The sequence below is a fragment of the Pan troglodytes genome, chromosome 10 (genome assembly GCF_028858775.2).
Source record: "Pan troglodytes isolate AG18354 chromosome 10, NHGRI_mPanTro3-v2.0_pri, whole genome shotgun sequence".
NCBI lineage: Eukaryota > Metazoa > Chordata > Mammalia > Primates > Hominidae > Pan > Pan troglodytes.
The window spans coordinates 52466618-52482470 of record NC_072408.2 but is presented as its reverse complement, the minus strand read 5'-3'; the positions used below and the strand labels follow the sequence as shown (position 1 = coordinate 52482470).

The window sequence follows — 15853 nt, the reverse complement described above, 5'->3', positions numbered from 1 at the left end:
CAGACTAGGTTGCATTGTCAATTTACTTATCTCTAATTACATCAAATATATGACCAGAAGGCACAGCTTAAAAGGAGGATGGGTTGTTGGACAAAGTTGACCAGTCTTCAGATAGGTTAACCATTGTAGAATGTATAATCTCCATTTAAGAGAGTTGAAATGGATGTGTCACCAACAAAAGACATCCACATATCAAGGAAAAAACTGTTCAGAATGTTAAAAGTTTTAGATTACACATCCTTGACTTAAGAACAGGTATAAAAAGAGACAGTGCAGAACTTCAGGAGAGGAGGGACTCAGCAGAGAAAGGACAGTCCTGGGAAGGCAACTGAATGGAAAGTAGTAGGTCAGAGTCACCATGTTGGAGGTAGGTACTCATCACCAATATGGGTGAAATAGGGAATTGGGAAGAAGAATGGAAATAAATAGGGCTAACCAGCCTCAAAGATTGAATGAGAACATAGGATTCCTCTGCAAAGTTGCCTGCCTTTAAAAATACAATCATGTGAAGAAACACTTCTAGAATGGTGATGTGAGGAGCCCATGGACACTCTCTCCAGTGAAACAAACATGACTGGTGAAAATGATAACTATAACCACCACTTAAAGTCTCTGAAATTTGTTCTATGGTTATACGGAAAAGGGAGAAACATTTATTCAAGAAAATCTTCTTCAAGAAGACATTTATTCAAGAAGAAAATCAAGAAGAGTTTCTTCTTGATTTCACCACACCAACATGGCACATGCATATATATGTAACAAACCTGCACATTGTGCACATGTACCTTAAAGCTTAAAGTATAATTTAAAAAAAAAAAGGTGAAAAGGGGCCAAGAGCCAGGGAATGCAGGCAACTTCTAGAAGCTGGAAAAGGCAAGAAAACAGATTATCTCCTAAAGCCTCCAGAAAGGAATGCAGCCCTGCTGACTGCTTGATTTTAGCCCAGTAAGACCCATTTCGGATTTCTGACTTCCATAACTGTTAAATAATAAATTTGTGCTACCAAGAAAAAAAAAAGAATATCTATTAAATCTAGGTAAGAACAGTGAGAACCTGTGGCATCTGAACCATGACTCACCCTCTTTTCCTCCCACCTCCCATGACTCACCCTCTTTTCCTCCCACCTCAGCAAGATGATCATTCTAATCATGGTGAATGCAGTTAAGGATACAGGACTCCATTTCCCCCTAGCTTCCTGTTAAGGCTATGGTTTCTCTTTGAGACAGGCAGGCCACCAGCATTTCTCATCCCACCCAACTCTGTACTGCAGAAGTTGTATTATAGGCAAGAGTAGCTGAGAGTCCGAAGCTCCCTTCTTCCACCCAGTCCCTACTCACAGAGCAGTCAATCTATCCCAGGCATGGTAGATCAAGCACACTAGGCCTGAAATGTCCCCACAAAAAATCACTGGTAAGGCAGACACTCCATGCTGACAAGGTCAAAAGCCAAGAGGACCAGGGATTACTGCCATGACTCAGCACTCTATTTATTGAGCAGGGGTGTTACTCTGAGGAATGGGCCACTGTCCCTGTCCCCAGATCCACGGTATTGCAGAGCTTCTTCCCAGGGAGAGAATCAAGTTGTAAAAATAGGAAATTCACTAGCTTTTCCTATTGTGACTAGCTTATTTGGAATAAAACCTGGAGAAGTTCAAGTTTAGGTACTTTATGGAAAAGAAGATTTTAGTGGTGTGTTGTTAAGAGGAGGGTAGTAGCTCAATGAAGGCAAATGGTAGATAAGATTGAAGTTTAACAGAGAGAATCAGGGAATGAGGCAGCTAAGAAAGGCTCTTCTTGGGGACTTTCCTGATCTCAAAAACAGACTATAAGACTAATTGAGGCCATGGGGCCTCTATTTAATTGGATCAGATTATGGAGTTATTTATGCCCCCCAAAATATTGTTGAAAGAATAGGGAAATCATCTAGCAATTAGTGGAGACTAAGAGCTAAGCATGATATCAGTAAAGACAGACCACGCATAAACTCAACACAATTTCAGGGAAAGAGAACTGAAGAAAGCCCACCTAAGACTATTGTTATCCCTGAAGGAGAGGAGCATCACGGTCACTGTGCATGCCCAAGACTGTGCCCACTGAGGAGTAACATCAAAGGCTGCACACTACAAGGGAAATAGAATTCACTGAAACAGTTCAGCCAAGTGATTTAAAAAAATACACAAACAAAGAAGTAAACAATAACCATAACAAGAAGCCTCAGAAGGGAGGGTGAAATCAGTAATCACAGTTGCTAAAATACAGTACCTGAAATGTCCAGTTTTCAACAAAATTTATGAGGCATACAAAGCATGACGCATACACAGGAAAAAAGTCAAGAAAAACTTCCTTTGAGAGATATCAGATGTCAGACTAAGCTGACAAAAACTTCAAAGCAGCTAATATAAATATGTTCAAAGGACTAAAGAAACCATGTTTAAAAAAGTGAAAGGAGGTATGATAACTGTGTCTCATCAAATAGAGAACAACAATAAAGATGAAGATATCATATTTTACAAAGAGTCAAAGGAAAACTCTGAAGATGAAAAGTACAATAATCAAGATTAAAAAAATTCACAAAGGGGCTGAAATTGTCTACTGGAGCTAGTAGAATTCGCAAACTTAAAGGGATGTTAATGATGCAATCTGAAGAACAGAGAGGAAAAAAGAAGAAGAAAAATGAATAGGGCCTCAGAGGAATGAACGCACACCATTAGGTGCACCAACATATGCATAAAAGAAGCATCAAGAGGACAGAAGAATTAAAAAGAGCAGAGAATATATTTGAAGAAATAATGACTGAAAATTTTCCAAAATCAGTGGTATATATTAAAATAATGACTGAAAACTTTCCAAAATCAGTGAAATATATTAATTTACCCATCCAAGAAGCTTAGTGGACTCCAAGCCAAGTAGACACAAAGAGATGCACATCAAATATGACACAGTAAAGACATTGAAAGACGAATGCAAAGAGAAAATCCCCCAAAACACCAAGAGAAAAAGGACCACATCCATGGAACCCAATAAGATAAACAGCTGACATCTATTATCTACTTAGAAGTCAGACAGCAGTGTGATGACATATTCAAAGTGCTGAAAATAAAAAACTGTACATCAATAATTTTTAATAAGCAAATCTATCATTCAGAAAGGAAGGCAAAATAAAGACACTCCTAGATAAACAAAACTGAGAGGACTTCTTGCTAGCACATCTACTTTACAAGACATACTAAAGGAAGTTCTTCAGGCTGAAATCAAGTAACATCAGACATTAATACAAATCAACTTAAAAAAATCAAGAGTGCTGATAAAGTTAATTATGTAGATAATTATAAAATACGCTATAATTGCATATGTCTTCACTTTTCTTATTTCAACTGATTTAAAAGCAATCGTATAAACCAAGGTGTATATAAGTATATTATTGACCTGTAATATATAGACATGTAATATATTTGACAATAATGGCACAAATAAGACAGATGGAAGCAAAGCTGTTTTAGAGTTAGGAAATGACACAAGACGATAAGTCAAATCCACAGGAAGAAATAAAGAGAACCAGAAATACTAAATGAGAAGGTTTACATAACAAACTCTATGAATATACAATTGCTCTATCTTCTCTCATATTATCTAAAAGACATAAAATTATTTAAGTTAATATAATACCAATATATTGCAAGTTTGTTGCCTTTATAAATGGTATATGTATAACAAACATAGCAGAAAAAGAGAAGAAATAGGTCATTTATAGTAGTACTGTCTTTATATTTCACTGGAAAGAGAGGAATGTTCAATAGTAAAATGTAAAGTACATTCTGATAAGATATATATTGTAAGCCTTTGAATAACCACTAAGAAAGCAATTCAAAAATAATGAAAAAACTGAGGAAATTAAAATGTTACACCAGAAAACATTCACTGAATAAAAAGAAAGCAGTAAGGAGGAACAGTTGAACAAAGACAACATGAAACATATAGAAAACAAAAAGTAAAATGGCAGATGTAAATCCAGACATAGCGATAGTGATGTTAAAAAAATCCAATCAAAGGCAGTAATCCAACAAAATACTCTATAAGAGACATTCTTAAGAGCCAAAGATATAAATAAGTTGAAAGTAAAGGGATGAAAATATATATAGCAATTCTAACAGAGCTGGAGTGGCCACACTAGTATCAGATAAATTAGCCTTTAAAACAAAAACATTACTGTAGATAAAGAAGAATATTTTATAATAATAAAAACGTCAATATGTTAGGAAGTTATGACAGTTATATATTCGTGTACAACAAAATCTCAAAATAAATGAAACAAAACAAAATACATAAAAGATTGAATTGAGAAACGGACAATTTAAAAATAATAGTTGCAGAGTTTCAGCAGATAGAACTAAGCAGAAGATCAACAAGAAAGAAAGAGTTGAACAACAATATAAACCAATAAGGTCTGTAGTCTATAGAACACTTCACCCAACAACAACAGAATGCACATTCTTCCCAAGAATGTATTGAATGTTTTCCAGGACAAACTATATGTTATGACATAAAATAAGCCTCAATAAATTTAGTGGATAAAATAACACAGAGCGTGTTTTCCAGTCACAATAAAGGTTGAAATCCAAAAAAAGAAAATTTGGGAAATTTACAAATATGTGGAAATTAAACTCCACACTCTTAAATAACCAATATATCAAAGACATAACTATAGATAATAGAAAATAAAATAAATGAAAGGAGATACAACATACCAAATATTTTGGGATGCAACAAAAGAATAGATTAAAGGAAAATTTATGACTACAAATGCCTATTTTAAAAAGGAAAAATAATCTCAAATCAATAATCTACCCTTCTACCTTAAAACACTGGAAAAAGAAGAGCAGAGGATTGTAAGGGAATACTATGAACAATGTGTGACAACCAATTAGTCAACTTAGATAAAACAAACAAATTCCTAGGGAGACATAACTACCAAAACAAATTCAAGAACAACAAAAATGTGAATACATCTATAATAAATAAAGAGAGTAAATTGGTAATTAAAACAACTTTCACGAAGAAAAGCCCAGGCTCAGATGGCTTTGCTGGTAAATTCTACCAAACATATAAAGAATAATTTTTTCGCAAACTCTTCCCAAACAGTACAAGAGGAAAAAACACGTCCCGCTACATTCTATAAGGCCACTATTTCTGTGATACCAAAATGAGACAGATATCACAAGAAAAAAAATGATACAACCATTTCTACTACAAATATGAATAAAATATTCTCAAAAAATAGTAGCAAACCAAATTTAGCAATATATGAAAATAATTACATCCCATGACTAAGTGGGATTTATCACAGGAACGCAAGGTTGTGTTTCAACATATAAAAATAAATCAGTGTGGTAACACTCTATCAATCCAGTAATGGACAAAAACCACAGGATCTTCTCCACAGAAAATCCAGCATCCTTTCATAATAACACTTAAGCTAGAAACAAAAGGCTGTGTCCTCAACCTGATCAAGGACATTTAGAAAATACTCCTAGCTGACATACTTAACATACACATGAAACTAACATACTTACTGCTGAAGGACTGAATGCCTTTTGCCTAATATTGGAAAACAAGGATGTTCACTCTTGCCACTTTTATTCAGTATTATAATAGAAGATGTAGTCAGCACAATAAAACAAGATAAAGAAATTAAAGATATCTAGATTGAGGAGGAAGTAAAATTATCTTTATTCACAGATGACATCACTGTGTATAAAGAAAATCCTAAGTAATCTACTGTTACAACTAATAAATGAGTTCAGCAAAGTTGCAGAATTCAAGATCAATCCATACAAATATAGGCAAAAATTGATTATTTATTTGGGCCCCAGATTTGGGTTCTCCTTACCAACCACTCTACCTGTCAAAGCCTTCTTAATGTTGAGCTGGAACCTACTGCCCTATTAATGCCTCTGGAGGAACACAAGCAACTTTACTCCTCTTTCATGGTAGTTCTTTAAATATGTAAAGATCGTTACCATTGTCTCTCACTCTTTTCCTGGCTACCTTCTCCATTTTCCTTAGTTGACATGATTCAAACCCTTCTTTCTTTCCTGTGATCTCTTCCTACTCCTAAATAGATTGAAAATGATGTTTTACAGACAGAAATTTTAAAATAACTGTAATGTTCCAGTGTCAAATAAAAATAAATCCTTCAGTCTTGCTATTTTGTTTTGGAACCTTACGATTATATTAGGTTGTTTATAAATCACTCCCTGATCTAAAGGAGTCATACTGAACTCATGCTGGGCGAAGAAACACCTATGTCTTTTTCATGTAACATCACCACTTTCCGTTTGAGTTTCTGGACCTAAGTTAAGATGTATAGATTTATTTAGGTTCTTACTCATTTTAGCCTGTAGTTCTAGTGTCTCTTGATCTCCTTTAAGTTCTCTAACAGAAAATGTCCTCTCTTCCTAATATAAGCGTAACTTAGATGTCATATAATGAAAATTATAAATGGAATAGTCTAAGAAGAGACTATGACAAACTATTAACTACTTCTCTTCAAAATGATATCAATATAGTAATTACCACTTGTCTTAGGTAGTAGATTTGATTCATATATTCAATTAGCAATGAGTCACCAAAAGTGCTATATTCATCTAGCTTACAATTCTTCATCTATCATAAAAATGTTCTTTTCATTATCTATGTAAAATCTCTAGTTAATAATGTGAGAGAAAATTTTCTTCTAGGAAACATGCTCTGTATTGGAAATCATGGAAATGACATAAGAGCATGTGAAGAGAACTCTAGAAATAAAGGATAAAAGCGAGAATAAAAATATGAAAATGTATTCAATATACATTTTATTGATAACAGACTGTCATTTGGAGGACATTACAGACCCAGGAAGCTAATAGAACTGATGTCAGCAGAAGTGTATGAAAGTCACATGCTTGTGATCCATTCCTTTGCCTTTTGACAAATATCTATTCATTTCCATGGACTAAACGGAAAGATGAAGAAACTGATAACACATTATGGAAGAAGAAATAGAATCTGTTTAAAATTATTGTTATGCCTTTTAAACAAACCCAAAATTGGCAAAGATGCTTTTCCTCCAAAGGTTATCTATAACCTTTGAAACAAAGCGCATATGTGAAGTTTTGCATTTCTATTTACTTATGTTTCTTGCAATATTCTGGTTAAAAAAATGAATGAAGAGAAGCTATAATTTTTTTCACAAAGAAAGAAAATTAATCAAACAAATATGAAATACCTGTGGGCATCTGAAAGCACTGTAGCAATCTCCAGCTGTGGCAAATGGAACTGCATTTCCAAATATTGTTTTGGAAAAAAGAAGGTCTGTAGCTAGAAAATAATAAATAAAACTCTTTAGCATGGAGACAATAATGCAATCTTTGTTGTCAAACAGAGTTTTCTTATTACTTACTTAGTAAATATACATATTTATATATTAATTTTAAAATTTTAAGCACAAATGCCACAATTCTGGTATATATCATAGAATAAGCTCTCATTGAACAAATTTTGTTTAATATAAAAATGTTCATATCATAAATTGCCCTAACAAATGGCAAGCACATTTGTAATTAAACAGAAGAGTTAAAACTAAATAAATGCATTATTACATTTGAAGTCATAGAATATCTGAAATAGGTAAAGTGGGGTCAGGAGCAAAATCACTGGAGAAAAAAAGGTTATGTAAACATAAATGACAAAACAATAAAATTGAATGCTTATAGACAGCACATACAAAAATTCATTTAGGTAATTCAAAATCTCTCCACAAAAAAGTATGCCATTTTCTTTTTTTCGTGTCTTATTGCATTATGTTATTCTTTTTATTTTTTTCAAACTTACTTTTGCTAACAGTGTTAGCAAAATTTCCTGACTGGTAATAATGCTGAAGAGTCTATATAAAGTATCAAAAATAGAGCCATTGGATTAAAACAGGCTGGAAGGAACACTAAAAGTCAGCTGCTTCAATCACCTATTCATGTTTGAATCAAATATTATCCCAACCAAATCATCCAGCCAGTGGCTGTCACCTCCACTATGTATTCCAAATCTCTTCACTTTCAAGACTGCAAAATCACTGCATGTCCCAGGATGACATCAGTCCTTCAGAGGCAATTCCCAAAGGTAGCATTTCTGGAAATATTTGTCATATCTCCAAAGGGCAGTTTCAAAAACCAGGAAGCTCTCCATGGTTTACCAGAGCCAGCTTGTACCAAATAGTAAGAGCCAACTCTGTGCATTTCTTCCCAAGCCCAGGTACAATGAGGTCATGTTGGTAGCTCATGATTGGTCAGGGTGGGAATATATACACCATGTATATATTAGTGCCTGACACCACAAATCAGACTTTTTCTTCCCTGGATAACTGGTCGTCATTCATCTGCACACCACTATTTATTTGTGGCATTTGTGGATTAGGCTGGGGCAGAGCAGAGACACAACTTTCAAAGCATCTATTGTTACTAACTCCAAAAGCATGTCAGTCAACAGCCAGTTTCATCAGCCAATTACACAATGATGACTCATAAGTATATATTCCAGTCCACCTGACTCTGATGAGTTACAGAACATATATCAAATTCCTATTGGGCATCATTACTTGGATGACCTACAGATATCTGTAATTTAACATGTTCAAAGCTAAATGCATTATCTTTTTCTCCAAATTTATTTGCCCTGCTCTATTTCCCATTTCACTAAACTGTACTACCATCTATCTTGTTATTTTAGAAACCTTTCTAAATATTCCATGTCACTTATTCTCACACCCCTTCTATCAGAAAATCCTGTAGTGTCTACCTCTTTAATATTTCTCAAATAGGTATCTTAACCCATGTTCCCAGTACTCATCACTTTTTATCTGAATTGTTACATTCGCTTCCTAATCATTTTTCATGGATACAATCTGTTCTGCCTCCAACCAACTCTATTCCTTCCTCTGCTTATGCCTTTATGCCTTTATTCCAATGGCTCCTATAACTTGCAAGATAAAAGTCAATTGTATAGTTTAGTACGCACTGTTCTTCATGATCTGCTCCCTGCGAACTTTTCTAATAAGCTACCATCCCCCAACCTACATTTGATTTATGTTAGACAAAACTAGACTGCTTTTTATTCTCTGATATCACCAAAATGCTTCTCCCTTCCATGCTTTTGTTCATGCTTCTCCCTCCTCCTAAAACTCATTTTTTTGCCTCTTTTGTTAACTCAAAGTTGTCTTGAGATTGTTCAAACTATCTGTTCCTATAAACCTCTTGAGAAAAGCGAGGACTTTTAATTCAACAGATACTTATTTACAATATATTTTGCATTGGGCAGTATTATAGATATTGCGAACACAACAGTGGGTGAAACAGAGGCCAATGGAACCTGAGTCTTACCAGGAAGAGACAAGTTATAAAACAAATATTACAGTATGTTAGGGGTGATACTTGCTATGGAAAGAAAATAAAGCAGATAATAGAATGGGGAGGAAGAGAATTTAGTGGTGGAGAGCGGTTCTGGATGGTCTTATTTAGAAGATAAATTTCAGCAGAGACCCAAAAGAAATGAAGGGGTAAACCACACAGACAGCTACAGATGAATGTTCCCGGCAGATGGAACAGTAAGTGCGAAGGCCTTAAGATGGGGGCATGCCTGGTGTGTTCAAGGAACAGCAAATAGGCCACTGTGTCTGTAGTAGGAGTGATCATGGGGCTCAGGGCAGCAGAAAACTGAGAGGGAATAGAGGTGGAAAGGTCATGGTGACTCTTGTTGACCAGTGAAATGCACAATTTTGCCCATAACAGCATGCACATTGAAAATTCACCTGACAGAAGTTGATGATGAATTACATGTGGGTGTGGAAGAAAGGTAGAAGTTGAAGACGTTGCTAGGTTTTAGCTAGACTAAGTAGAATATTATTGGTGGCATTTACTGCAGTGGTAAACATTTGGGTTTGACAGCAGGTTTGGCAGGAAATGTTAGAAGTTCAGTTTTGGATACATTGAGTTTGACATGCCTATTAGACATTCATATGAATATGCTGAGTAGACAGTTGGATTTTGGAGGTTAGGGTAGCAATCTGAGCTGGAAATGTGCATTTGGGACTGTCATTTAATAGATGGTACTTGAAATCTATAAATTTAATGAGATTCCCAAATAACAACTGAATCCTATAGCTCCTCAACATTCAGAGTTGTAGAAGATGAAGAATAACTTGCCAAGTCGAGAAACAGTGAGAAAGACAGGAGAAAGAGCGGTCAAGAAAGACACAAAACCATTAGAGGATGGTGTCCTGGGATCCAAATGCTGCTGATGCATCATGTAAGATGGAAAACAAGACTTTATCATTGAATTTAAGGAAACAGGTTATTGATGACTTTGATAAGGACTGTTTCCTGGAAGTGATATGAATAAGAGATTGATTAGAGTATAGCATGGGGAAAGAGAATTGGAGAGTGCAAATTATAACTCATTTAAGAAATTTTACTATAAATGAACACAAAGAAACTGGTCAGTGGCTGGCTGGAAGGGTAGAGGTCAAGATGATTTGCTTGTGATTATGACAAAAGAAATAAAATGTTTCTCTATGAAGAATTTAAATGATTCAGCAGCAGAATTGAGGATGTGAGAGAGATTAGGAAATATGCTGAAATAACGTTCTTGAGTAGGTACAAGGCACTGAGCCTAGAGGACAAGGAGCAGGATTTGCCTTGGATGGGAGCATGAAGAGTTCATCCAGAGTAAACAGGAGAAAGCAAGGAGATAGGTAAAGATTCAGGTAGGCTGGTAGATGTGGCAGTGGGAACTTGAGCAATTCCCTTCTGGTTCTTATTTTCTCAGTGAAATAGCGAGCAAGATCACCAGCAGTGAGTTAGTAGAGTGGAGGTATTAAAAATTTTGAAATTTGAAGCTACAGGAGAAGGTATAATTTAGACATTTAGAAAAGTAGGAGAGAGAATGGACTAGGGAAGTGCAATAGGATTATTTGGCAGTACCATGGATCCGTGTAAGCTTAGTACTCATGTGTTTAAAATGGTATCAGTCAGAAGGGCTGTGTATTATTTGCCACATTCAGTTTTATGCTGCAAGCACAGAATGGGTGGAGATTTAATTTAATCAAGGCTGGATTTTTACCATGCAAGTTTAAAGAAGAAAAAGAGAGGAGAAACTGTATATATTTGACATTGCATGCTTGCATGCTCTGGGCCCAGACCAATGCCTGGCAAAATGGCAGCTTTGTTAAAAAGCAGTCTAGTTAACAGCAAATAAGCTATTGAGTGTCTATTAGAAACTTAGAGCGCTAATAACATACTTATAACCATATACATCATTAAATAATAACCAATATTTATAGAGCATGTACTCTATCAGGGATGTCTAATCTTTTGGCTTCCCTGGGCCACACTGGAAGAAGAATTGTCTTGGGCCACACATAAAATACGCTAACACTAAGAATAGCTTATGAGCTAAAAAAGTCACAAAAAAAATCTCAAAATGTTTTAAGAAAGTTTACAAATTTGTGTTGGGCCACATTCAAAGCTGCCCTGGGCCACATGAGGGCTGCAGGCTGTGGGTTTGACAAGCTTGTATTATATGTAAAACAATGACTAGATATGTTAGAAATATCATCTCTTAATCCTCACCAAACAAGAATAAAAAAAGAAGGAAAGAAAAAGGAAATGAAGAAAAAACCTTAGTAGTAGTTTCTCATTTTACACATGAGGGAACCGAGGCTTAAAGACATATGCCGAAAGTCACAGAGCTGATAAATAAAGAATTACACCCAGACAGTCTAGAGTTTATTATTGTAACCATAGTAATATAATGCTTCCACACTGTAGTAGATGGTGGATGTTCAGTAAATGATAGCCATCATTATTAATAATAATGGTTCATAATTTTATGACTATAATTTATATATTATATATTCATGCATATACTGTCTTAATTTTTTTTATTGCTTTCTATGACTTATGCACCATGCTAGGCACTGATGATTCAATGGCAATTGAGATGGAGTCTCTGCTAGTGAAATGCACTTTTTTGCCTCTTCATGTAGATATGTAACTTTCTGGACAGCAGCCTGCATTTGCCAGGTGCATATGAAGTTCTATAAATATGTTTTGACTTGATTGTATTATAAATTACTTTCTAGATAAGCAGTATGATCTATAATCTAAGGTCTATGAGTAGGACTTTTTTTCCCTAATGCCAGTACTAACTGTATGAATGGAACAAATTGCTTAACTTCCATATTACTTACAACATTGTGATATAGTATCTGCCTTAATATAAAAGTGTTAAAAAGGTCAAATGAGATAATGTATGGGAAAATACCTGATAAATTATCATTAGAAACTAATGTAAATGATTACTTTAAACTCTGCAAAAAGCTTCCACAAGTAGACCGAGGATATTAACTTTCTTATCCTTAATGTACCTGAGGATTTTAAGGTAGAGGGTTTTATCTTGGAAGGGCAGTATCTTACTTGTTACTGTCATTACATTTTTATTAAGAGTCCCCAGCTGGGAGTGGTGGCTCACGCCTGTAATCCCAGCACTTTGGGAGGCCAAGGCAGGTGGATCACCTGAGATCAGGAGTTCAAGACCAGCCTGACCAATATGGTGAAACCCCATCTCTACTAAAAATACAAAAAGTTAGCTGGGCATGGTGGCGTGTGCCTGTAATCCCAGCTACTGGGGAGGCTGAGGCAGGAGAATCGCTTGAACCCAGGAAGTGGAGGTTGCAGTAAGCCAAGATCACGCCATTGCACTCCAGCCTGGGCAGTAAGAGTGCAACTGCGTCTCAAAAAAAAAAAAAAAAAAAAAAAAAAGCCCCATGGTGCATGTCATTGCAGAGCAAGTATGTAGCTAACTGTTTTTTAAAAAAGTAAGTAATTTTTGCACAATGTCAGGTCCTTCTCTGTACCCTGGCTACAACATATACCAACATATTGTTTGACGTTCATAAGCAAATGGAGGCTTTTTGATTTTAAAATATAGATTGAGCACTTACTTTTAATTTGCATGGAAGTGAGATCAATTCTTATTTTGCTGAAAACAGTGTATCCAGCAGCTAAGTGTCCATTGTCACATTCACAGTCTTCCCTCCTACTCCCATTAAAAGGACATTGATATGGATTTTTTAGTCTGTAACAACATTGGAATATTTTAGTATTAGATGCAGTTACGAGGCCATAATGTAGACAAACTTTGGGAGTAGAAAAATAAAATACTCCTGCTCTTCAATATTATAGTGTCAACAAGTTAAACAAGAAAGAAGCAAAAATCACTTAAGGTGAACATACAACATTTTCAATGAAACATCTAAGAAGAGCTTGTAGAAAAATAATTCAACTGCAATTCTTCTAGCTTTGATTACTGGAATTAGTTTGATTTTATGAAAATGCACATAGTTCTTAAATTCTTCCCTTCTCTATGTCCGACTTCTCACCCACAGTATTCTTAGTCAATCTCTCTGTTAATAGTCAATATTAACAATACATGTTAGTATTCAAGGCTTTATTTCTGAACAGGCATTAACAACATCTGGTTTAGGTCCTAACATGTCTACCTGCTCCTACATTATTTGTCTCACATGTAAGCTATTCAAGTATCACTCTGAAGGCTAGAAGTTCCAATTCTCTTGGAGGACCATGAAAATGCTCAGATAGACCAAAACACATCTCGTACCTAAAGCCATACACTTCAGAAAAGTTTTCTTCACCTTGGACCAGTGTTAAATATTCCTTAGGGTTCTCCAAGTACATGTCTGCACAATAAATCTAAAGAAAAAATGTAAACATCTAGAAAAACTTTTTCCAAAGTCAATGGTCAATGTTAAAATAAAAAAGGAACTGTTTTCATAATACCTTTATTATTCTTCCCTTAATGTTAAGGTAATAGTCACCATCCTTTCTAATGTGGTTTTTCACTTGAATTTCTTTGCAGGTGGTAAATGATTTACCTTCAAAGACAAATTAACACAACTTAACACAGAGCAAATTACAAACACAGCAAGAACTTAATCATAGAAATATTGCTACACTCTGAATATCTGACACTTTGTTTTGTGGAGTGTGAAACTACTACAGATATTTATTTTAACCGAAACTTATTAGAAACCCTTAGGTATTAGATTTTTGAAGTCTACTACTTACAGTCATTGGCATAACATTTCTTTTGAGCACCTGGTTTTAAATGGTTTAAACATAAGTCACTGGACAAACCATGTTTGGTAATGCATTTCACTTGTCTCTTCATTATCCCAATTCCACAAGTCACTGAGCACTGTGAAAAGAGTAAAATTTGAAGGCAAACTATATTATGAATCTTAAGGCCATAAAATCCAAGTCTCCTTTTCTTAGACCAGATATTTCTGGAGCACACTGAGGGTCAGTAGTGGCTAGATACACAGAAGACACAAAACTATGCTGGGGGCTGGATAGTCACCGGTGGGAAAAATCCTTAGGCATGAGCCTGAATCTATTATTTCTCAGTTACTGGCTTCTTTTAATTCATTTTGTGCAGTTAGCAACAATACATTGTAAATACTTAATAAACATTAGTCAGTGATGGTAATTAAAACTATCTCATTAAGTTATATGCTAAGTTTGCAAAGTGATATTTACTTGCTTTCTATCAATTAAATTGGAAATAGAATATGATATAAATAACTTTTATTACTCATATATTAGATTTATTTACTTCTTCACTTAACCAATAAATATTTCTTAAGCACTTACTCAAAGTGCAAGCCACTGTGCTAAGTTATCTAAGGAACAGAAATAAGTATGAGTTATGGTCTCTGCTTTAAGCGAGTTATAGCAAGCATCGAACAAGAGATAAAATATTTATATAAATAACTGGTAATGTGGATTTTAGAAAATAGTGGTCTGAGGCAACTCTGAGGATCTAGTTAGACATACAAACAGATTACCAGATTTCCCACACCTAGAAAGTCTTATTCAGAAGTTTTAAAATTCATAATTGTACACCGACCTTGCTCCATTTTCCAACTTTCCAAGTGGCCAAATGCAAACAGCTGTTAATGCATTTGTAAACCTGAGAGGAAGGCACCACAGGGCATTCTTGATAAACTATAGGCCGAAGTCGATGGAGCTTATGTTTCTTAGTAGATGGGATCTCGGTGCAATATGTAATCCTTTGTCTGTAACTAAATCCACAGTTGTTTGCACACTGAAAAATACATAATTACAAGAAAGAAAATGTCATTAACTTTAGCCAGGGCCTAATATTTGTCAGATGCTTAATATATATTATGCTGTGTCATTTCCACAACAATCCTATTTAATTAGCTTCATTTACAGATGAGCAAACATAGGTTCAGACATTAGACAAGTTTCCCAGAGTTGTACCAATAAAGGAAAGAATCTCAGATTCAGGCTAGATTTTCTAGCTGTAGTGCCTGTGTGTGCGTGTGTGTGTGTGTGTGTGTGTGTTTTCATTACATTACCATCTTAATTGTATGAAACTATATCTCCCAATAGGCACAGCATTGGAGGAATAAAACATTTTGAGGGTCCTTACTGGAAATAAAGGGTATCTATTAGCCTTAGATCACTGGTAACTATGTATAAGTTAGCACACATGTATCTTCATAGATATACTGTAAAGTCTAATAACACTTGACTAAAATAGGTAAGTGATTTAGGTGTAAATTAAAGCCCCAATCCAAAAATGGGCAAATAGATTTCTGCTTTTAGCAAAAGAGGAGTAACAAGGAATAGATTTACCTTCTAACTTTAAACAACTAAAACATCTGAACAAAATATATAAAGCAATGGCTTTTAAGACACTCAACATTAGACAGTAAAGAATAG

The 15853-nt window shown here is 35.0% G+C and overlaps 1 protein-coding gene across 1 annotated transcript in view; it reads right to left on the bottom strand.

Annotated features, from left to right (window-relative positions):
- Window positions 1–15853, bottom strand: part of ADAMTS20 (ADAM metallopeptidase with thrombospondin type 1 motif 20) — a 191162-nt gene that overhangs the window by 8161 nt on the left and 167148 nt on the right. The window contains exons 29-34 of the mRNA XM_054664337.2: window positions 15012–15209; window positions 14171–14300; window positions 13883–13977; window positions 13704–13795; window positions 13027–13160; window positions 7264–7355 (exon numbers count right to left, since the gene is read on the bottom strand). Of these exons, the coding sequence (XP_054520312.2) occupies window positions 7264–7355; window positions 13027–13160; window positions 13704–13795; window positions 13883–13977; window positions 14171–14300; window positions 15012–15209 (741 nt within the window). The remainder of the gene's footprint in view (window positions 1–7263; window positions 7356–13026; window positions 13161–13703; window positions 13796–13882; window positions 13978–14170; window positions 14301–15011; window positions 15210–15853) is intronic.